The sequence below is a fragment of the Leptodactylus fuscus genome, chromosome 2, assembly GCF_031893055.1.
Source record: "Leptodactylus fuscus isolate aLepFus1 chromosome 2, aLepFus1.hap2, whole genome shotgun sequence".
Lineage (NCBI taxonomy): Eukaryota > Metazoa > Chordata > Amphibia > Anura > Leptodactylidae > Leptodactylus > Leptodactylus fuscus.
In genome coordinates this window covers 274,380,865-274,405,725 of record NC_134266.1, presented here as the reverse complement: position 1 = coordinate 274,405,725, position 24,861 = coordinate 274,380,865, and the positions used below count along the sequence as shown (strand labels likewise).

The 24,861-nt window shown below is 45.9% G+C and overlaps 2 protein-coding genes across 2 annotated transcripts; one reads left to right on the top strand and one right to left on the bottom strand.

Moving 5' to 3' along the window:
* Positions 1-2,210: 2,210 nt before the first annotated feature.
* Positions 2,211-13,653, bottom strand: LOC142194150 (odorant receptor 131-2-like). The gene is made up of 3 exons (XM_075263166.1): positions 13,376-13,653; positions 3,952-4,091; positions 2,211-3,163 (listed from the first exon to the last, which is right to left on the bottom strand). The coding sequence occupies exons 1-3, from the start codon at positions 13,651-13,653 to the stop codon at positions 2,211-2,213; spliced, it is 1,371 nt and encodes a 456-aa protein (XP_075119267.1).
* Positions 13,654-17,212: 3,559 nt separating this feature from the next.
* LOC142194149 (odorant receptor 131-2-like) lies at positions 17,213-18,154 on the top strand. Its single transcript, XM_075263165.1, has one exon. The coding sequence runs from the start codon at positions 17,213-17,215 to the stop codon at positions 18,152-18,154; it is 942 nt and encodes a 313-aa protein (XP_075119266.1).
* Positions 18,155-24,861: the final 6,707 nt, after the last annotated feature.

Here is a 24,861-nt window from a genome sequence, read left to right as displayed (position 1 = left end):
TGAGGATGAGGTCAGAGATATATGGAGGGGATGGGTGAGGATGAGGTCGGAGATATATGGAGGGGACGGGTGAGGATGAGGTCAGATATATGGAGGGAACAGGTGAGGATGAGGTCAGAGATATATGGAGGGTACAGGTTGTGGATGAGGTCAGAGATATATGGAGGGGACGGGTGGGGATGAGGTCAGAGATATATGGAGGGGACGGGTTGTCGATGAGGTCGGAGATATATGGAGGGGACAGGTGAGGATGAGGTCGGAGATATATGGAGGGGACGGGTGAGGATGAGGTCAGATATATGGAGGGAACAGGTGAGGATGAGGTCAGAGATATATGGAGGGGACAGGTGAGGATGAGGTCGGAGATATATGGAGGGGACAGGTTGTGGATGAGGTCAGAGATATATGGAGGAGACAGGTGAGGTCAGGGATATATGGAGGGGACAGGTGAGGATGAGGTCAGAGATATATGGAGGGGACAGGTGGGGATGAGATCAGAGATATATGGAGGAGGCAGGTGAGGATGAGGTCAGAGATATATGGAGGGGACAGGTTGTGGATGAGGTCAGAGATATATGGAGGAGACAGGTGAGGTCAGGGATATATGGAGGGGACAGGTGAGGATGAGGTCAGAGATATATGGAGGGGACAGGTGAGGATGAGGTCAGAGATATATGGAGGGGACAGGTGAGGATGAGGTCAGAGATATATGGAGGAGACAGGTGAGGTCAGGGATATATGGAGGGGACAGGTGAGGATGAGGTCAGAGATATATGGAGGAGACAGGTGAGGTCAGGGATATATGGAGGGGACAGGTGAGGATGAGGTCAGAGATATATGGAGGGGACAGGTGAGGATGAGGTTAGAGATATATGGAGGGAACAGGTGAAGATGAGGTCAGAGATATATGGAGGGGACAGGTGAGGATGAGGTCAGAGATATATGGAGGAGACAGGTGAGGTCAGGGATATATGGAGGGGACAGGTGAGGATGAGGTCAGAGATATATGGAGGGGACAGGTGGGGATGAGATCAGAGATATATGGAGGAGGCAGGTGAGGATGAGGTCAGAGATATATGGAGGGGACAGGTTGTGGATGAGGTCAGAGATATATGGAGGAGACAGGTGAGGTCAGGGATATATGGAGGGGACAGGTGAGGATGAGGTCAGAGATATATGGAGGGGACAGGTGAGGATGAGGTCAGAGATATATGGAGGGGACAGGTGAGGATGAGGTCAGAGATATATGGAGGAGACAGGTGAGGTCAGGGATATATGGAGGGGACAGGTGAGGATGAGGTCAGAGATATATGGAGGAGACAGGTGAGGTCAGGGATATATGGAGGGGACAGGTGAGGATGAGGTCAGAGATATATGGAGGGGACAGGTGAGGATGAGGTTAGAGATATATGGAGGGAACAGGTGAAGATGAGGTCAGAGATATATGGAGGGGACAGGTGAGGATGAGGTCAGAGATATATGGAGGAGACAGGTGAGGTCAGGGATATATGGAGGGGACAGGTGAGGATGAGGTCAGAGATATATGGAGAGGACAGGTGAGGATGAGGTTAGAGATATATGGAGGGAACAGGTGAAGATGAGGTCAGAGATATATGGAGGGGACAGGTTGTGGATGAGGTCGGAGATATATGGAGGGGACAGGTGAGGATGAGATCGGAGATATATGGAGGGGACAGGTTGTGGATGGCTTTGTATGTTAGTGTAACTTGAACTCTATTTGCTGGGAATGGGTAACCAGTGAAAGGATTGACAGAGGAGAGTGGTTGATAAAGAATGGGAGGAGAGGTGTATTAAGTGATTAGCACAGTTTAAGGTGGACTGGAGGGGGGCAAAAGTATTCACTGGGAGGGCATGGAGAAAGGTATTACAGTAATCTAAGCGGGAGAGGGCATGTACTAGCATCTTTGTGGTTTCTGGGGTGAGGAAGGAGCGGATTCGATAGATGTTCTTGAGTTGGAGGTGGTAGGAGGTGCTGAGGGTTTAATCATGTCATCTATCCTAACGATAGGTCATCGATATTTTACCCCCAGGAAACTACTTTATAGCCTCATGTTCTGAAGCTCTGTAGGTGTGACATGATGGGGTGGGTGGTGAACTATTGGAGATATTTGAAGACATTCTTAAATTTCTTGGCATTCCAGGTAGTCAGTCATTACATCTGATTTGTAAGGTTTGGAAAGACCATTTCGTTATTTTTTTGCAGAATACATCTTCTTAATGTGTTTGCTGAACACTTCATCTCTAATCCCATAGATAAGAGGGCTGAGGAGCCGCGGCAAACACATCAATACCAAAAAATTAAACTCAATCACAATGAGGAAATACTCTCCTTTGTAGGACTCTGTCATTGAGGACGTCAACGACAGGAGACACAGAAGCAATTGAATGGCATGGAGCATTAGGGTCCTACCGGCCTTCGAGGCAGAAGAACTCTTAGAGTTAGTTTTTCGAGCTATGATGATAACGTTGATGTAGGTGAAGAGAATGATGAACGAAACCAGAATTAGACTACCGATGAAGGACAATGACATTAAAATAGACTGCACAGGTTGCACTATGAAGGACGCCTGTTTGCATAGTAGGTATTGGGAGAAAAACGTCTTCTCAGCTGAGACCATCAAGACAGTAAAATCGACAATATTAGGGAGCAGTCCAAGAGACCACATGGCTGCAATGACAAAATAAGTTCTATGAGTTGTACAAAACATGGCATACCTCAATGGGAAGCAAATGGCTATGTAACGCTCCAACGCCATGACTGCAAGGTTATAGGGAGTCACCTTGAAGGTAACAGTCGCTAGACTGATCATGACATAGCAGATGGGCATCGGAACAGATCTAACATAGGTATAGAACATCGAGAGGACAAGTCCCATGATAAGATACAAGGTATCATTGATGAGCATGTGAGCAAAGAGGATATATCGAGTGTTCTCCTGGACATGAGGAGTGGTGAAGAAGACAATCAGCAGGACAACGATGAAGTAGATGAAGAAGAAGAAGAAGAAGAATGCAAAGACATAAAATACGACTATCAGAATCTGACTTGCCTTAGTCTCTAGGAAGGGCACATGTGGATTATCACTCGTTATATTCATTATTGTGGAGATCGGAGAGACGATAAGAAATTGGACTTTCCGCACTGGAAGAAAATAGATAGAAGTAAAGACATAAGTCAAAAACATTCCAAAACAATTCTCCTCCTCTAGTAACTTAGACATCACCGAGGTCCAGGCAACTTCTTCTCTAAATCTGTCCCACCATGAATATATTACAATACTCTCAAGACCAAATCACTACTTTGGCACAACATTACTGGATACACAACCCCCCACATCGCCCCGACCACTGGACAAAGTATCATTGGGATTTGCATGATACAAAACGTATCTAACCTTTCAATTAGCCTTGTATAAATCCTTAATCCAGAATGTGTACATGAGGAGTAACACTATACTGGGCCGGTATATGATGACTGTGGTCCCATAGCCGGTGGGGTAAGACGAGCTGCAATGATGTCTCCCATACAGTGCATACAGTAAATAGAGGAGAATCTCCATCAGATCAATATGTATACTAAGAACCTCATGTTCGGTATTATAAAATTTGCTGAGAACCACTAGATCAATGTATAAGGTTGGGATGTGTGGCCATGTCTTTTTCTTTTTTGATACATACAGTAAGTAGAGGAGAATCTCCATCATTACACTCTATCCGCTCAGAAGTAGCAACAGAAATATACTCACAATGCACAAAAATATGACAAATTTCCAGATGTCAGAATATTGCACCAAACAATGTAGATTCTGCAAAGTTTGTCATTATTTTTAGAAAGGCATTAAAAAAGGAAAAATATTCTATAAATTTGGTATGACATCATCATACTGACCTACAGGATAGAGGACAGAAGAGGAATCCCTCAAATAATACAAATAAAAGTAAAACATTTCTTATTGGAACATAAAACAGAGACAAAGGGCTGAATATAAAGATGAAGATTAATAACCACGAGAGGATCCGTGTATCCGTCTATCTCACTGATGATATAAGATACAAAGCTGGAGATTGATCTGAGGATAGAACCTGTGGATATACGAGCCACCGAGCAGCCAATGACTACAATGATGTAACATAGTCCGGTCCAATTCACTGATACGAACACCCCAGTATATAAAATACACATATGGGACATGTGAGGCCGGGGCTTCTCCCATACTGATTCACGCTGAACGGCTCCACACTGGAGAAGACCAACAGCTACACCTACCTGGGGCTGGAGCTCAGCCAATCAGGAAGCTTCAAAGCAGCAATAGAAACCCTGAAAGCAAAAGCCTGCAGAACCTTCCATGCCATCAGAAGACAACTGTACCACCTCAAACCACCGGTGAGGGTCTGGCTGAAGATATTTGACGCTGTCATCTCCCCGATCCTTCTCTATGTCAGCGAGGTTTGGGGCCCAGCCACCTACCCAGACCAGTCAAAGTGGGATTCCAGCCCAACAGAGAACTTCCACCTGGAGTTCTGCAAATACCTGTTCCATGTCCATCGCAACACCACCAACATGGCCTGCAGGGCTGAGCTAGGCAGACTCCCCCTATGGCTCACCATACAGAAGAGGGCGCTATCATTCTGGACACACATACAGGGCAGCAGTCCTGGCTCTTACCACCACCAAGCCTGGCTGAGCCACAGAGCCCCGAGAAAAACTGATATCCCCCAACCAAGCATCAGCCATCTGCCAAGCCAAAACCCCCAACATGCCCTGAACAAGGCTCAAATGAAAGAGTCATTGAGAGAGACAAAGAGCGGTACATGGAGGAATGGAGAAGCGCAATAAATAACTCCAAGAAACTCACCGTGTACCAGTCACTGCAAAGGGACTACAACATGGCCACCTACCTGGAGAGAATACGCCACCCCAAACACAGACAGACCCTGAGCCGGTACAGACTGAGCGCCCACAACCTAGAGATAGAGACGGGGCGATACAGGAAGACGTACAAGCCACGGGAGAAGAGACTGTGCCAGTACTGTGACCAGGGGGCCCTAGAAGACGAGACCCACTTCCTCCTACACTGCACCAAATACTCAGCTGTGAGGGCCATCTACTACCAAAGACTCTCTGCCCACATCCCAGATGAGAAGAGGAAACTCTACATCCTACTGGGAGAAGAAGAGGCCACTGTGGAGATCACTGCCCAATACGTGTCCAGCTGTCACCAACTAAGGGGAAGATGAGACTCCACGGACTGTTATACCCCAAATCAACCCCCTCCCCCCCCCCCCCCACTTTACTAGCTTTGGCAATGCCAAATATCTATTCAGACGTGCCAATAAAGCCTGTTTGATTTGATACTGCTCATTTAGACACATATAGAGAGGGGGGCTCATGAAATCCTTATGCTCAGGAGATAATATGGGTAATCCACGAGATATACATCAGCCTAAGGAGACTACAAGTGAGTGTGGATATGGCGTCACCCTCCTTATATCTCCCAGTCTTAGTGCCGGAGCCCTCTATTACTGACAGGCTCCTATAGACACAATACAAATAGATGGAGGCAGTGCTCAGACACAGGGCGGCTGGAGGCTCCGGATCTCCCAGTTATATCTACCCCAGCAAATGTAACACCCTGGTGTCAGAGCAACTGCAAATGGAATTATATTGAGCAGCAGAGATATGAGAAGCCCCAGCTCTCAGCCAGTGCAGCGTCATCCGGTAACATGAGCTCCAGTCCGTGGCTAAGTCTCTGCACATATAACCCCTAAGTCCCGGAGTTAGTTGCATTGAGCCGCATGTCTTTGCTATTTTCCCTTCAGTGGTCCCATAACTGGTGGAATCTCCATCATTACCCTCTTCCCACTCAGAAGGAGCAACACAAATCTGCTCAAAATGCAAAAATATGAAAAATTCCCAGATGAATATGGCAACAAAAAAAATCTACATTTTGCAAAGTTTTTAATTTTTTTTGAAAGGTGCTAAAACATGAAAAATATTCTGTAACTTTGGTATCACATCATCACACTGACCTACAGAATACAGGTAAGGCCTCACGTGTACTATGTAGTGAATGATGGAAAAATGCAACCCATAAGGCTCAGTGGCGGGGACACCGGAGCACCAGGGACAAGGGAGTAATAGTTTTTTTATGTTTCACCTTCCCCGGCCCCTGCCCAAGTATTGTAATTCCTGGACCACCCCTGCGCATGTGCGAGCACCAGAATGGAGATGTCGGCCCGAAGCATCTCAGCCCCTTTCTGCCAACATCGGCACAATGTGTAGAGTGAGGGGTAGAAAGGGCCTTGTGCCAATCGTGCGTCACAATATGGTCCCTCTGGCGTAGAGCGATGGCTAAACTCCCCCCATTGTCTTTATCAGAGGATACAGGGTTAGGATGATCGTTCCATCCAAATGGCATAGATTAGTGAGCTGTGTCCACGACAAATCCCTGCCCCTTACAGATGACATAGTCAGCTCTGCTACATCTGGGGATGACTCTCATGGCGGTCACTTACCACACACAAGGTCTTGCTGTTTCCAGTTCTTATTGCCTCTCAGTTCTTCATCTGCTCCGTCTTGTCTGCGCCATGTAGTATCATTGACCTATGTCAGAGTATACGGCAGAACCTCTATACCATCCTATATACCATCACCAGGTGTCCCGGGGGGCAGGGCTGGGATCTCAGTTGATAAGTTTCATGAACATCAGGATGACAGGATGAAGTTAATGATTGTTTTCGGGGATTTGTAGGCCATCTCCGAGGACATGACGGCAATCCAAGAGAATCGCAAGAATAAAGGAATCATATATAGAAAATTCTGGTAATATGTAAAATTAAAAAACTGTGTTAGTGTTGGATTGGATTTGTGTCAATGAAATTGTAGGAGACGTCATGGTCGGCAGTAGAGGGGCGGCTGACAGCTGAGGGCGGGTTCACACCTGCGCCCGGTCTCCGCTTTAGCCAATCCGGCGGGTTTCCGTCTTCCGCCCTGAGAAACTGGACAGGGGATGAAACCCAGCGCTCAGTTTTCAAACCCATTCACTTGATTCACAATTTATAATGAAACCAGTTTCGACACGGAGAGGCAGAAGATGCACACGGGTGGTCACTTTGCAAACCCATAAAAGTGAATAAGTTTGAAAACTGAGCGCCAGGTTTCCATCTCCTGCCCAGTTTCTTGGGGCAGAGGATGGAAACCCGTCAGATTGGCTAAAGCGAAAATCGGGCACAGTTGTGAATCCACCCTGAGAGGGATGGATGAAATCTGGCCCACATGCAGTAGGGCAATGGTCGCACTATGTTATGGGTAAAACAAGTATTAACCGTAATGTCGTACATGGGGTGGGAGCTCGCCCCCCTGTGCTTACTGCATGGCGGCCACTATGGTATCGGAACCCTAATTGGTGACTAGTAAACACCAATCTCAGGAGCAAGAGAATCCGAGGTCTTATGAAATTTGCTGCTCTGTCTGGACATGGACTTTCAGAGTTATATTGTCCCACCTGCAAGGATGTTATAAGGAGGCTGAGATGCCATGGAACCTTTTTCTTTTAATAAGCCAATACCGTCTGGATTACGCCCTGCCCACAGCCGATGAAGGGAAAGCGGAGGCGTCCGTGGTCAGGGAATGAAATTTAGGGTTGTGGCACTTGGAGTATTTGTTGTTGTTCCTCTGGTGGTTTCCTTCATACTTAACACGACTGAGACAAAACCATTATTATTATAATATGGAACATCTTCAGACCCCCAAGTATAATGAGCAGAGACCAGGGAAGGTGAGTGAACACAGCAAACAGTGGTACTCACCACTCCTGGGCTCCAGCGCTGGTCTTCAGACCTCTGCACTGACATCACAGACTGCTGAGGCTTGTCATTGGGCCTCAGTGGTCATGTGGACTATGTGGGTCATTATGAGTCATGATGCCGGGGTTAGGGATACAGATGCAGCACCAAGCGAATAGTGGGTACAAGTACCAGAAACTCTGATCAAAATGACAAAACACAGCACTGAGTGTCCAGCACACTCCGGGCCACACCAAGCCCAACCCTTCAGAGATGTTCACCAGAGCCCCTGATGATGGTGACGGACTTGGAGGCTACTGCCGAGTAGGGTGGTATTGGTCAGGGAACCCTGGACACACAGCGCACCACAAATCACAGCAGAACCAGAAACTGGAATCACTTACCAGCAGGTTTACAGAGTTGACATGAAGGTCTGAAGAACCAGAAGGCAGCGGTTGGCGGTGCACCAAAAAGTATTCATCCAATCCAGGTCATCAGCGTGAGGTCAGTGCAGTACAGAGAGTAATCCAGAAGAAAGCGTAAGCAAGCTTGGTCGGTAACAGGAGAGCAGAGCGGTACAAAATCAGGGTCTAGGAGCAAAATTCTGAAGACATACCAAGGTCATCAACAGGAGATGGCACAGTACTAAATCGAGAGGTAAAGGCAGAGTCCAGGGAACATAATAAGTAGGTCAAATACAGGCACACGTAACACAGCAGAAGGAGCGAACTAGGAGAAACTCAATAGCCAGCGTCAAGCCGGAGCCCAACTTAAATAGGCTTCGGCCCGCTGCATGATCTCCTGCCCCGGAAGTTTGTGGTCCGGCTCAGGAGGGAACCAGAAACCCCCGTATGCCATCGCAGAGGTTCTGGTCTGCCCCCTGAATCAGCTAGAAGCAGAGGCCGGGGACCAAAAGTGGAGAGGTCCGGCAGTCTCTGCTCACCACCGCGGAGGCTCCGACCCATCTCCTAACAGCCAGTATGTAATGTCATAGGGCAGCGCGTTGCTTAGTACTGTGGCCTTGCAACATCTGCCCGGAGTTTGTATGTTCTCCACGTGTTTGTGTGGGTTTCCTCTGGGTACTTTGGTATCCTCCCTCACTCCTATGACATACTGATAGGGAATTTAGACAGTGTTGGCAATATTACTAACTGTAAAGTGCTGAGGAATATGATAGTGCTATATAAGTAAGCAAGATAAAATAAATGACATGAAAAACCAATGCCGGAGCCCAGGAGAGGTGAGTAACACAGTTTTTTTTCTTTTAAGTTTGTCACCTTCTCTTATTATCATACTCTGGGGTCTGAAAAGACCCGAGTATAAAAATAGTTCAAGGGTGGTGAACATCATAAATATTGCAATATACAGTCCTATGAAAAAGTTTGGGCACCCCTATTAATCTTAATCATTTTTTGTTCTAAATATTTTGGTGTTTGCAGCAGCCATTTCAGTTTGATATATCTAATAACTGATGGACACAGTAATATTTCAGGATTGAAATGAGGTTTATTGTACTAACAGAAAATGTGCAATATGCATTAAACCAAAATTTGACCGGTGCAAAAGTATGGGCACCCTTATCATTTTATTGATTTGAATTCCCCTAACTACTTTTTACTGACTTACTGAAGCACAAAATTGGTTTTGTAACCTCAGTGAGCTTTGAACTTCATAGCCAGATGTATCCAATCATAAGAAAAGGTATTTAAGGTGGCCAATTGCAAGTTGATCTTCTATTTGAATCTCCTCTGAAGAGTGGCATCATGGGCTACTCAAAACAACTCTCAAATGATCTGAAAACAAAGATTGTTCAACATAGTTGTTCAGGGGAAGGATACAAAAAGTTGTCTCAGAGATTTAACCTGTCAGTTTCCACTGTGAGGAACATAGTAAGGAAATGGAAGACCACAGGGACAGTTCTTGTTAAGCCCAGAAGTGGCAGGCCAAGAAAAATATCAGAAAGGCAGAGAAGAAGAATGGTGAGAACAGTCAAGGACAATCCACAGACCACCTCCAAAGAGCTGCAGCATCATCTTGCTGCAGATGGTGTCACTGTGCATCGGTCAACTATACAGCGCACTTTGCACAAATAGAAGCTGTATGGGAGAGTGATGAGAAAGAAGCCGTTTCTGCACGTACGCCACAAATAGAGTTGCCTGAGGTATGAAAAAGCACTTTTGGACAAGGCAGCTTCATTTTGGAAACAAAAATTGAGTTGTTTGGTTATAAAAAAAAGGCGTTATGCATGGCGTCCAAAAAGAAACAGCATTCCAAGAAAAACACATGCTACCCACTGTAAAATTTGGTGGAGGTTCCATCATGCTTTGGGGCTGTGTGGCCAATGCCGGCATCGGGAATCTTGTTAAAGTTGAGAGTCGCATGGATTCCACTCATTATCAGCAGATTCTTGAGAATAATGTTCAAGAATCAGTGACGAAGTTGAAGTTACGCCGGGGATGGATATTTCAGCAAGACAATGATCCAAAACACCGCTCCAAATCCTCAGGCATTCATGCAGAGGAACAATTACAATGTTCTGGAATGGCCATCCCAGTCCCCAGACCTGAATATCATTGAACATCTGTGGGATGATTTGAAGCGGGCTGTCCATGCTCGGCGACCATCTAACTTAACTGAACTTGAATTGTTTGTCCAAAATACCTTTATCCAGGATCCAGGAACTGATTAAAAGCTACAGGAAGCGACTAGAGGCTGTTATCTTTGCAAAAGGAGGATCTACTAAATATTAATGTCACTTTTCTGTTGAGGTGCCCATACTTTTGCACTGGTCAAATTTTGGTTTAATGCATATTGCACATTTTCTGTTAGTACAATAAACCACATTTCAATCCTGAAATATTACTGTGTCCATCAGTTATTAGATATATCAAACTGAAATGGCTGTTATAAACACCAAAATATTTAGAACTAAAAATGATTAAGATTAATAGGGGTGCCCAAACTTTTTCATAGAACTGTATGTAATGAACACCGTATGGGTCACTATGGGACATTATACTGTGTGCAGGGGCCACTATGGGGCATAATACTGTGTGGATGGTCCACTGAGGACTTTATATTATATGGAAGCCACTATGGAACATTATACTGTGCGGAGAGACTGCTGGGATATTACACATGATATTGAGACAAAGATAACGGGGCTCCAACCTGAGAGTCATATGGATGAGGAGGAGAAGATGGAAGATGACCAGCATCAAGATCCACCTGCCAGCCTTCAGCAACACCAGCAGATTCCATACAGCGGCCCCTCTGCAAGACAGAAGGCTGTGACACCTAGGTGCAGTTCTGCTGACTCAGGGGAGGACAATGACAGCAGCCAGAGAGGGGCGCTAATGGCCCAGATTAAATAGCTGGAATCCCCAGTGGGCCTCTAGATCTTTTCCTTTAATGACGATCTTATAGGCACCTGGAGGGAGCAGAAGGAAGAAGACTAAGCCAAATGACCCAGTGAGTTTTGTCTGTAGACCTCATACTGATGATGTGGAGGTTGAGGTCTAGAGATGGCTGTGAAGGTTGATATATCCTTTTGGAAACACAGACATGGACTGTCAGCCTACAAGAGAATAAAGGGACGGCCATACTGTGTGGTCTCTCCCAGCACCCGGACCATGTGCTGAGTGTAGGAATGAGGTCTGTCTATAGTGGCAAAGCAATGAGTTGTGTCCTCCTAGGGAAAATGGTTGACCTACTGATGAAAATGGGCTTCAAAGCAAATGAGATCTATGCCTTATTCCATCAGTACAATACATCTAAGTTCGATGTCAGTTTTCTTCAGTCGGAGGGGCTTGGGCTCTTCTCGTTTAATTATGAGCTGGCAAAGGATGAGCCAGACTACCTATACAAAACTAACCCCTCTCCCAAAAAAAGAGAAAGGGAGGGGAAAGGGGGAACTCCCAGAGGACCCCTGCCTCTAATAAACACAGCAAAAAACTTTGGATAATGTGGGAGTAGGCCACAGCTTGTATTAACTTGTATTGAGACCATTAACATTCAGCCATTTTTGGGAGGCCGCTCCTGCATTGAACTTCAAGAGCAAGAGTGGCCTCCCAAAAATGGCCGCCGGCCGGCATGCGCGGTCGGCTCTACTACTGTCGGCTGAAACCAGCTCTGGAAGAAGACACGCAGAGAGGCCATTCCGTTTGCAGAGTGGCCGCCCCAGTGCTGTTTGAGCGCTGAGGACCACCCCCAGTGCTGCGAGAGAACTAATTTGCATACAGATGAAAACTGGGATTTCTACCAAACGGAGGCCCAGAGAAGACATCTAAAGGTAGGAGAACAATAGTCTTTCTTAAGGATATTCCTACATGTGATCGAGAAAAAATGTGATTTTAAAGGGGCTCTATCAGCAAAATCATGCTGCTAGAGCCCCACATATGCGTGCATAGCCTTTAATTAGGCTATTCAGGCACCGCTAATGTTATATTATACTACCCCCCAGTTTTAAAATAATACCCTAAAAAAGAATGTGATCTACTTACGCATCGTGCACGCTGGGCGGGCATTCAGGGTGCGCCGTCTTCTTCATCCACGCCTCCTCTTCCTGTGATGTCCTCGGGTCCCGTCCTCCTCCGGCGCTCGCGAACTGACATGGGCAAAAAAAATGGCGTGGGCGCATACGCAGTAGCATGCGGCTTCTACTACGGCTACTGTGCATGCGCCCAGGCCATTTTTTTTAGCAATGTCAGTTCGCGAGCACCGAAGGAAGATGGCTGATAGAGCCCCTTTAATGATAGAATCCCTTTAAATAAAACTAATTACATTGTATTCCAGAATCACATGCTTTACTAAATTAGACTAAGCTGCAAAGTAAGTGACTATTTCATGTTAAGTATAATGCAACAAGTCAAAAAATGTCTGGCACTCTTCTGTGACATCACGTGCCCAGGGTCACTGCTGAGGCCCAATCACAGGTCAGTCAACCACATGACCCTAGGTGTGTGAGGTCACAGAAAGGAGGTAAAATTTGTTAATAAAGTAAATATATTAATGATACAAATACTGCCAGACAATCAAAAGTTGTCAGACAGTTTTGTTGCGCTTTAAGGTGACACATCTGCTAATGTATCACTGGGGATAAGCGCAGAGAAGAACCATCTCCATGGGAAATGTCTACAGTGTCACATACTGGAGGTTCTACTAATTACTCCGATTATATGTTCAATGATGTGGAAGACATAAGAGTATAAATATACCGCCATCTCACCGTACAGCGGCACAAGGCACCAGAATAATCGGACCCGAGCTCTGACCTCACCCACAAGGGATAACGGTACATTATCATTGTGAGTATACAGGATATGTAGGAAATGTCTATCTGTTATACAGCTATATAGGCAACAAGAAAATCTGGTCAGCTGAATCCTATTACACAGATTGCTACTTGGTAGTATAGGTCACCTATAAATATCCTACAAGGTCACAATTTAGGTTATTAGGACATATGATCATCATAGAGTGGGAGACCTCGAGTTGGGCTTATCCCGGTAGTGGTGTTTACCCTGAGTTCTATGGTTGAGCCTACTGAAGGTCCTCTCTCTGAACTTACCCTTGGTAGATGTGCTTACCCTGCATCCTCTGTCTGAGCTTATCTTGGTAGATGTGCTTACCCTGCATCCTCTGTCCGAGCTTATCTTGGTAGTGATACTTACCCTGCATCCTCTGTCTGAGCTTATCTTGGTAGATGTGCTTACCCTGCATCCTCTGTCTGAGCTTATCTTGGTAGATGTGCTTACCCTGCATCCTCTGTCCGAGCTTATCTTGGTAGTGGTACTTACCCTGCATCCTCTGTCTGAGCTTATCTTGGTAGATGTGCTTACCCTGCATCCTCTGTCTGAGCTTCTCTTGGTAGATGTGCTTACCTTACATCCTCTGTTTGAGCTTATCTTGGTAGCTGTGCTTACCCTGCATCCTCTGTCCGAGCTTATCTTGGTAGTGGTACTTACCCTGCATCCTCTGTCTGAGCTTATCTTAGTAGTAGTGCTCACCCTGCATCCTCTGTCTGAGCTTATCTTGGTAGTGGTACTTACCCTGCATCCTCTGTCCGAGCTTATCTTGGTAGTAGTGCTCACCCTGCATCCTCTGTCTGAGCTTATCTTGGTAGTGGTACTTACCCTGCATCCTCTGTCTGAGCTTATCTTGGTAGATGTGCTTACCCTGCATCCTCTGTCCGAGCTTATCTTGGTAGTGGTACTTACCCTGCATCCTCTGTCCGAGCTTATCTTGGTAGTAGTGCTTACCCTGCATCCTCTTTCTGAGCTTATCTTGGTAGATGTGCTTACCCTGCATCCTCTGCCTGAGCTTATCTTGGTAGTGGTACTTACCCTGCATCCTCTGCCTGAGCTTATCTTGGTAGTAGTACTTACCCTGCATCCTCTGCCTGAGCTTATCTTGGTAGTAGTGCTTACCCTGCATCCTCTGTCTGAGCTTATCTTGGTAGATGTGCTTACCCTGCATCCTCTGTCCGAGCTTATCTTGGTAGTGATACTTACCCTGCATCCTCTGTCTGAGCTTATCTTGGTAGATGTGCTTACCCTGCATCCTCTGTCTGAGCTTATCTTGGTAGATGTGCTTACCCTGCATCCTCTGTCCGAGCTTATCTTGGTAGTGGTACTTACCCTGCATCCTCTGTCTGAGCTTATCTTGGTAGTAGTACTTACCCTGCATCCTCTGCCTGAGCTTATCTTGGTAGTAGTGCTTACCCTGCATCCTCTGTCTGAGCTTATCTTGGTAGATGTGCTTACCCTGCATCCTCTGTCCGAGCTTATCTTGGTAGTGATACTTACCCTGCATCCTCTGTCTGAGCTTATCTTGGTAGATGTGCTTACCCTGCATCCTCTGTCTGAGCTTATCTTGGTAGATGTGCTTACCCTGCATCCTCTGTCCGAGCTTATCTTGGTAGTGGTACTTACCCTGCATCCTCTGTCTGAGCTTATCTTGGTAGATGTGCTTACCCTGCATCCTCTGTCTGAGCTTCTCTTGGTAGATGTGCTTACCTTACATCCTCTGTTTGAGCTTATCTTGGTAGCTGTGCTTACCCTGCATCCTCTGTCCGAGCTTATCTTGGTAGTGGTACTTACCCTGCATCCTCTGTCTGAGCTTATCTTAGTAGTAGTGCTCACCCTGCATCCTCTGTCTGAGCTTATCTTGGTAGTGGTACTTACCCTGCATCCTCTGTCCGAGCTTATCTTGGTAGTAGTGCTCACCCTGCATCCTCTGTCTGAGCTTATCTTGGTAGTGGTACTTACCCTGCATCCTCTGTCTGAGCTTATCTTGGTAGATGTGCTTACCCTGCATCCTCTGTCCGAGCTTATCTTGGTAGTGGTACTTACCCTGCATCCTCTGTCCGAGCTTATCTTGGTAGTAGTGCTTACCCTGCATCCTCTTTCTGAGCTTATCTTGGTAGATGTGCTTACCCTGCATCCTCTGCCTGAGCTTATCTTGGTAGTGGTACTTACCCTGCATCCTCTGCCTGAGCTTATCTTGGTAGTAGTACTTACCCTGCATCCTCTGCCTGAGCTTATCTTGGTAGTAGTGCTTACCCTGCATCCTCTGTCTGAGCTTATCTTGGTAGTGGTACTTACCCTGCATCCTCTGTCTGAGCTTATCTTGGTAGATGTGCTTACCCTGCATCCTCTGTCCGAGCTTATCTTGGTAGTGGTACTTACCCTGCATCCTCTGTCCGAGCTTATCTTGGTAGTAGTGCTTACCCTGCATCCTCTTTCTGAGCTTATCTTGGTAGATGTGCTTACCCTGCATCCTCTGCCTGAGCTTATCTTGGTAGTAGTACTTACCCTGCATCCTCTGCCTGAGCTTATCTTGGTAGATGTGCTTACCCTGCATCCTCTGTCTGAGCTTATCTTGGTAGATGTGTTTACCCTGCATCCTCTTTCTGAGCATATCTTGGTAGATGTGTTTACCCTGCATCCTCTGTCTGAGCTTATCTTGGTAGTAGTGCTTACCCTGCATCCTCTGTCTGAGCCTATCTTGGTAGTAGTGCTTACCCTGCATCCTCTGTCTAAACTTATCTTGGTAGATGTGCTTACCCTGCATCCTCTGTCTGAGCTTATCTTGGTAGTGGTGCTTATCCTGAGTTCTATGTTTGAGCTTATCTTGGTAGTGGAACTTACCCTGAGTTCTATGTTTGAGTTTATCTTGGTAGTAGTGCTTACCCTGCATCCTCTGTCTGAGCTTATCTTGGTAGCGGTGCTTATCCTGAGTTCTATGTTTGAGCTTATCTTGGTAGTGGTACTTACCCTGAGTTCTATGTTTGAGCTTATCTTGGTAGTGGTACTTACCCTGAGTTCTATGTCTGAGCTTATCTTGGTAGTGGTGCTTATCCTGAGTTCTATGTCTGAGCTTATCCTGGTAGTGGTGCTTATCCTGAGTTTTATGTCTGAGCTTATCTTGGTAGTGGTGCTTATCCTGAGTTCTATGTTTGAGCTTATCTTGGTAGTGGTGCTTATCCTGTGTTCTATGTTTGAGCTTATCTTGGTAGTGGTGCTTACCCTGAGTTCTATGTCTGAGCTTATCTTGGTAATGGTACTTACCCTGAGTTCTATGTCTGAGCTTATCCTGGTAGTGATGCTTATCCTGGATCCTCTTTATGGGATTATTTTCATAGTGGTGCCCCTATCTGGGCGTATTCTGTTAGTGGTGCATACTCTCTATCCTGTATCTGGGCATATCCTGACAGTGGTGCCTACACTGGGCACCCTTTATGGGCTCACCATGGTCGTAGTAGTCCTCTCTTTAGGCTTACTGTTGTAGTGGTACTTACCTGTGTCCTCTGCTTGAGCTTACCCACGTAGTAGTAGTCTTATCTGGGCTTGTCCTCAGATTGGGTTTACCCTGATAGTCATGGCTATCCTGGTAGTCATTCCTCCGAAGGTCAATTCAATGCTTGATTGTAACTAAGTGGGTTCACTTTATAATGTTCTGCTTCAACCACAATTATTTTACTCAATTATTAGAATTAATGAAAGGAAAATTAATTGGCTCAGGTAAGAAATTAAAAAACAAAAACTCCATAATTGTCTAATTGTCAGAAAGGACCTTAAAGTAAAGGGGAAGTTAGTGCCGAAACGTGTAACAACGCACTGAAGACAAGCTTCAATGGCAGTTCAATTTTTGTTACTAGATGTCAAATACGCAACAATGCTATTTTTTTCCCTATGTTGACGGGTAACATCAAAATCACAAAATATACAGAATTTTTGTATTCAACGACCCATGCTGATTCTATTGGTTACTCTATTGTTTTAGGTCACTCATAGTTGGCAATTTTGTAAACATTTTTATAAGTCTTACCCCAATCTAATAAGTTAATTGTTTTTTTTTTTATATCAAAGTATGAAAATTCTTAAAGACGATTCTTCTACCAAGAATGGTTAACTCATCGGAACTTCAGTACAACATAAACCACATATCCATCACGTCCAGCAAGATGACCGACTATGCGCTGTTGGCTTTCATACTCTTGATCACAGTGGCCTTTGGTTTCTTCACCTACTTTATCGTAATGATACTGACTGCTTTTTTCACCAGCCCTCAACTTCGCGACAACGCTCGATACGTTCTCTTCGTCTACTTGCTCATGAATGATACATTCTTTCTAATCTTGGGGTTCTATATGTTGCTCATGGTTTTCTACGAGTTATATGTTCCTGTCCCGCTGTGTTACGTCTTCTATGCCTTGTCCTGCATGGCATATGGAGTTAGCCCCTACAACCTGGCTGCCATGGCTCTAGAACAATACGTTGCCATCTGTCACCCGTTACGACATGCAGAGTTTTGCACAACCTTCAGAGCACATGTAGCCTTCACCATGATATGTTCCTTGTTGACCATCCCATATGCAGTTGAGCTTTATGTCATGTTCTCCTCAATGACAAATATATTCAATATTTATATTATATGTTGGCAGCATTTACTGGTAGTCAACCCCATCCAGAATGTTGTAAGAACCATCAATCATATCCTCTGCTTCTCCTCGGTGGGAATCGTCATCCTAGTCACCTACAACAAGATCATGCGGGTGGCTCGTAGAGCAAGTTCTCGATCATCTTCTGCTTCCAAAGCCGGGAAAACCGTCATGCTCCACGCGTTTCAGTTACTGTTATGCATGGCCTCCATATTGTCCACATTCATAGAGTCCCTTCCCATGAGACCAGATGACGTTTTGATTGTTACAAATTTTTTTATATTTACTTGCGTGCCAAGATTCCTCAGTCCCGTGATTTATGGAATCCGTGATGAAACATTGAGGGAACACATGAGAAGGTCTTTGCCACGTTTTTTCATAACTTCTTTGGCCAAAATAAAGTGAATTTCTACTGATGACCAGAAGTAATTTTATAAAGGTCCTATTGGGTATCGTAAAAGGTGGGAAAAAGTTCTTTATAGTGTACCTATTATTGCTATTAGTACTTGAGATAAAGTCCCATGAACAATCCTTCCTGTTCTAAGAATTGATGGTTCATTTTGTCATTTGGACAAGGTATCAACGCAAATTACCAGTCACATCCATATCTACATCCTTGACTTGAAGTGTATATATTTAGGGAATTGAGGTGGGTGGTGAGTTGGATCTCCTACCTTCCAAGACCTATAGGCAGGGCCGCCATCAGGAATTTTGGGGCCCCATACAGCCTAAGTGTCTGGGCCCCCCGCTGCCGCCATTTTAAAACTACTTTAATTTGCGACATACCCATTCTGTATTACATTTCCCTTTATTTAGCAGCTTTACAAGGCTTAATCAGATTCTATTTGCAGGTATAATCTGCTACGTGTGACAGCGCCTATACCAACAGCCAACACCATTTATAAGAGACCTCCTAATAAATCCTCAGGGCTTATTCACATTGCGTTTTTGGCCTCCCTTGCCAGGATACGTTGGTAACCAGTCAGAATCAGCTGTCAACTTATCCCTGCACGAAGAACTGGCCATTAAAAAAAAGGGAGCCCTGCAGTTCTCTGTGCAGGGATAAGTGGGGAGCTGATTGTGACTGGTTACCAACGTATCCCAGCAAGGGAGGCCAAAAACGCAATGTGAACACTCCTTTAAAGTGAAAGTCCCACCCCCAAACAGGCTGCTATGCTAGTAGCATAGCAGCCCTTACATCATTATTAATACAAAGCACACATACCTCTCCGCAGTGCCGCACACCCGATGCCCCAACAATCCCCCTTCCCCCCCGTCCACCTTCTAACATCTTTCCACTGCCCCCTGTACCCATACCTCCCAACTTTTGAAGAACCAAAAGAGGGACAAAATGTGCGGCGCGCTGCGGCAAATTTAGCCCCACCCACTGTTATGTTGACTCCACCCATTCTCATTAATTTTTCATGTGCACGCACACAGTATAATCCTCCTACAGTCACCCGTACATTATATGTCCCCCCTCTATCTCTCCCCCAGCTTCATATACACCCTTCATCTGCCCCCAGTTTCATGTCTCCCACCCAATCTCTGCCCCCAGATTCATGTCCGCCCATCCATTTCTGCCACCAGTTTCATGTTCCCCCCCTCCATTTCTGCCACCAGTTTCATGTCCCCTCCATCTCTGTCCTGTTTCATGTCCCCCATCTCTACCCCCATATTCATGCCCTCCATCTCTGCCCCCCAGATTCATGTCCCTCCATCTCTGCCCCCATATTCATGTCCCCTCCATCTCTGCCCCCATATTCATGTCCCCTCCATCTCTGCCCCCATATTCATGTCCCCTCCATCTCTGCCCCCATATTCATGTCCCTCCATCTCTGCCCCCATTGTTATGTCGTCCTCTCCATCTCTGCCCCCATATTCATGTCCCTCCATCTCTGCCCCCATTGTCATGTCGTCCTCTCCATCTCTGCCCCCATATTCATGTCCCTCCATCTCTGCCCCCATATTCATGTCCCTCCATCTCTGCCCCCATTGTCATGTCGTCCTCTCCATCTCTGCCCCCATATTCATGTCCCTCCATCTCTGCCCCCATTGTCATGCCGTCCTCTCTCTGCCCCCAGTTTCACGTTCCACATTACACTGACTGACTTACCTTCTCCTTCGTTCCCTCGCAGCTCTCTGCGCGCCTCTCTCTCACTGGCGCACAGTTATAGACGCGATGTGACGTCATCACATCGCGTCTACAAGCCAGTAGCAGAGGCGGCGAAGCGAGGAGCTGACACAGGTCAGCTCCTCGCTTCAGCCGCTTATGTGACAGCGAGAGAGGCGCACAGCAGCGAAGCAAGGAGCTGACCTGTGTCAGCTCCTCGCTTCGCCGCCGGCTACTGGCTTGTAGACGCGATGGCTGAAGTGAGGAGCTGACCTGTTTCAGCTCCTCGCTTCGATGCTGCCGCCGGCTACTGGCTTTTAGACGCGATGTGATCACATCGCGTCTACAAGCCAGTAGCAGCGGCGGCGAAGCGAGGAGCTGACACAGGTCAGCTCCTCGCTTCAGCCGCATATGTGTCAGCGAGAGAGGCACGCAGCGGCGAAGCGAGGAGCTGACCTGTGTCAGCTCCTTGCTTCAGCCGCATATGTCTTCAACTCAGATCTGCGTCCTCTGGATGCAGATCTGAGTTGAAATAGGACATACACAATGACTGCTACGGGCGCCAGGGGGCCGGCACACGGTGGCGGGCCAAAACCGGGCCCCCCCCATTTTTCAATTTGGTCGGGCCCCTGACGCCAGTACCAGTAGTACTGCCCTATCGGCGGCCCTGCCTATAGGGGCTGCAGTGGTTTCAGATGCAATCCAGTCTAGAAGCCCGAATGCTCACTGACCACATCCAACTTCTTTCTTCTTCGTTATTGATTCCCATTGATGGTCATCAGTATGTGAATTCTAAACCTATTCCTCCTGCCCTCCAGTGTACTGGAGTGAGAAGATTTATAACAAACAGCCTTCCACTGTGAGAAAGTCATTAAACGGCCTTCCACTGTCAGAAAGTCAGCCGAATAAATCAATCCATTGGGTATACAAGAGAAAAAAATTCCCTTTTGTAATAGGTGTCTCACCTAACTCCCTCTGAGTTCTCTCTTATCTACAAGCAGGGGTGTAGCTGACGGAAGAGGAGCACTGCAGATCCCCTATATTCAGTAGACCGGGCACTTTCAGACACAGGATACCTAATGTGAATGTGTTTCACAGTCACTTTCTACTTTTGTATCTATTCTAGGGAAAGGAGGGATTTACAACTTTTTTTTTTTTCTTTTAAATTTTTTTTTTTTTTGCACTATTTTATGGGAGATTCTATACATTAATATTGTGGCTGGTCATAGATGCCCCCCCTACCGCCCCCCCCCCCCCCCCTAATTTTTTTTTTTTTTTTTTTTTTGCTGACTCTAGTATAACCCGAGGGGGGCTTTTTCAGCACAAAAACTGGGCTGAAAATTTCAGCTTGTACTAGAGTATATATGGTAATTTTTTTATTCTTTTATTTTCAGGCCCTTGTATTGATACGGTGCACTGCCTGCTGGCGTATTGCTCTGATGATACGCAAATTTATACATCACCGGTATAGTGTCAATCTATGTCCAAGAGATAATTTCTACTCTTAGGCTGTATTCACACAGAGTAACGCCAGGCGTTTTTTGTGTGTTTTTTGCACATAGCGCCGCGTTTACGCCGCGTTAACGCCGCGTATACGCCGCGTTAACGCCGGGCAACGCCACCGCTAAATAGCGCGGCGTTAACGCCGCGTATACGCGGCGTTAACGCGGCGCTACGCGGCGTAAACGCGGCGCTATGTGCAAAAAACACACAAAAAACGCCTGGCGTTACTCTGTGTGAATACAGCCTTAGGGTGCATTCACACTGAGTAAACGCTAGCTTATTTTGTAGAGTAAAATTACACTTGTAAATTTTGCTATCCCATTGACTTCAATGACATTTTACAGGCGTATTTTTACAGGCGTATTTTTTACAGGCGTATTTTTACACTTGTAAAAAAATATCATTGAAGTCAATGGGATAGCAAAATTTACAAGTGTAATTTTACTCTACAAAATAAGCTAGCGTTTACTCAGTGTGAATGCACCCTAAGGGTGCATTCAGACTACGTAACGCCGGGCGTGTATGAGAGCCGTACACGCCGGCATTACGGCAGACTGCCGAACACTTCCCATTCACTTCAATGGGAGCGCTCGTAACAGCGGCATTTACGAGCGCTCCCATTGAAGTGAATGGGAAGTGTTCGGCAGTCTGCCGTAATGCCGGCGTGTACGGCTCTCATACACGCCCGGCGTTACGTAGTCTGAATGCACCCTAAGGGTGCATTCACACTGAGTAAACGCTAGCTTATTCTGAACGTAAAACACGTTCAGAATAAGCGGCGTCTAAAGCAGCTCCATTCATTTCTATGGGAGCGGGGATACGAGCGCTCCCCATAGAAATGAATGGGCTGCTTCTTTCACTCCGTGCAGTCCCATTGAAGTGAATGGGGAGTGCCGGCGTGTACGCTCCGGCATGAGCAGAGCTTGCCGTATACGTCGGCACTCCCCATTCACTTCAATGGGACTGCACGGAGTGAAAGAAGCAGCCCATTCATTTCTATGGGGAGCGCTCGTATCCCCACTCCCATAGAAATGAATGGAGCTGCTTTAGACGCCGCTTATTCTGAACGTGTTTTACGTTCAGAATAAGCTAGCGTTTACTCAGTGTGAATTCACCCTAAGATTGCCGGCCTATCAAAGGTTCACTCACTTTTACTCACTGATATCTTATATTGGATCGTCTTCTATAAATAAATTACCAAGTCTAATATTTCCGACTCCTTTGTTTGATTTGGTTTCTTCATCTACTTTTAGCCCTTCTGTAAAAATCAATTGTGCGAGATTCTGACAAAAATCCCAATGATATCGCTTTGGCTGACGGCCATGAATGGGGCTAGGATGAGATGACTGCTAATACCAAACTTCTCCAATAGGTCATCCAGATACCCCCAGTGAAACACCTTCTCCGAATATAAAGCTAACAAGAGGGAAGGTATCTTAGAGGTTTCTGACCTCTGAATCCAGTTATTAAATCTTTGGGTGCCATCTGAGGCCTGAGTGTCTACCCAAACCAAAACCCATTTAGACAAACCAAAACCCACCAAGACTTTGGCATACAACTTAATGTTCACACCAGGGTCGTGAGGGGTTTGCCTGGTTTAGGGAGTCTCGGCAAGCATCTCCTCCAGAAATCTCTGATCCTCCACGGCCCTTGTGAAATCCCTCAGCAGATGTGGTGATAAAATAGACATATATTTTTTGTAGCACATACCAGTAAATCCATCTGGACCTAGAGATTTAAACTGTCTACATGACTCGTCTCCTTGACGAGTGGAGCCAAGTTGAGACGAAGCACACGTGCATGCGCAGAGGAGGACACTAGAACGCCGAGTCGGCAGTCCTCGTGTTTCTTGTCGGGCCTCTGCGCATGCGCGCCGGCCACTTTTGCCCGCGAATTCAAGCGGGCTCTATTTAAAGCCGTATGAGACGTGGCTCTGGCTGTATACATATCGGACACTGTTGGCTATCAGCTGTTTTTATATGCACTTGAAAAAGGGCCTTTGTAGTGCCTTGTTAATAAAGTTTTTGAAAGATTACATTTTCCTCCACCACCCAATTAGTCTTTGTCTCTGAGGGATGTCTGTATGCTAGAGATTTAAATGGCTTTGAAGAAGAAATGGCCTTGTGTAGTTCGGAAAGTCAAAAGGCGGCGGCCAACACACCATGTTGGTCAGGAGACAGGGACGATAGGAATATGAACTCAATATCCGAAACCAAAGGCTGGTGAGTCTTTGCATCATTGTGCAAGTTATACAAGGATTGAATTACTTCTAAATTTCTTCGCTGTCAACCGGGGTTCAATGACCTTCTTACCCTCTGCATCTGAAAGATATGCCATGTGGGATCTGGGTTGAGATTGTTCTTTTTTGCAAGAAATGCCCCGTCCCTACTGTTATGGACGTACACTGCGCATTGGAACCTTCTAGGTCTTGCTGGTGTTCCAGTTTTTTCCTCTCAAACCCAGGAACTCCCTGACAGCCGAGCCGCAGACCTAAGTATTCTCAATGGCAAGATTTTCTCTGTCTAAAAGCCTCAAAAGGAATTCTCTTCTTTACAAGAACATTTGTATTGAGAAATATATCTATGTATATATTATTAAAACCTACAACGTCCTGACATAAAGAATAATATCTCTCTATACTAATTCCGTATGTATTGTAAGAAAAATACTAAGCAAGCTTTTGGTAAGAAAAAATCCTCCCATTCTCAGTTGAGTCTGTGGCTCAGCTCTTAGGTTCCTGCCTTTCATATATAAGGCCTTGTATCTGAAACCTGCGACAAACTTAATGAAAAGTTATAAAAGAGCAGAACAATTGCCCATATAAAAACATGTTTAGGCAGAGGTATCACATTGTGGAAAAGTTTTTTTTTTTTGGGGGGGGGGGTTGTGGCTTCAACAGGAATGGAAAAAATATAGAAAGTACTCAGAATGCTCCTTCTACTAGATTCATTCTTAGCTTAAAAAAAAAATAAAAATAAAAAACCCAGCAAAAATTAGCTTTTCCGCAACATCGGGCCTTAGCCTAAATGTGTTTTTGGTTGCAGGGTCATTATTCCCTAATATGTATGGGCAGCTTTGGCTCTGAATGGGCCCTTTAACAGGTTTAGGCCATTATGGTCTTCATTTTGGCCTGTAATGTTCTTGCTCAAGGACGGAGCCCATTTAAAAGTTTGATATGAGATCCAGCATTTCCTAGTTACGCCCCTGCGTTCAGGATTATATCGGTTTATATGGATATCCCTTAAAGGGATTCTACCATTAAAGCTAATTTTTTTCTCGTTCACACGTCGGAATAGCCTTAAGAAAGGCTATTTGTCTCCTACCTTTAGAAGTCGTCTCCGGCCCGCCGTTTGGTTAAAAACCAGGTTTTTGTTGATATGCAATTGAGTTCTCTCACAGCACTGGGGGAGGGCCTCAGCGCTCAAACAGCACTGGGGGCATCCCCAATGCTGCAAGACAGCTGTCTAGCGCCGCCTCCATCTTCAGCAACTGCCTC

Coding starts and splice junctions, on each gene's coding strand:
- LOC142194150 (XM_075263166.1), bottom strand. CDS start 13,653: ATGCAGGGTAAGCACATCTACCAAGATAAGCTCAGACAGAGGATGCAG. Junction 4,092..13,375: donor GGTAAGCACATCTACCAAGG/GTAAGTTCAGAG, acceptor TTCTATCCTCAG/ATCAATCTCCAGCTTTGTAT. Junction 3,164..3,951: donor GAAATGTTTTACTTTTATTT/GTATTATTTGAG, acceptor ATTTTCTTCCAG/TGCGGAAAGTCCAATTTCTT.
- LOC142194149 (XM_075263165.1), top strand. CDS start 17,213: ATGGTTAACTCATCGGAACTTCAGTACAACATAAACCACATATCCATC.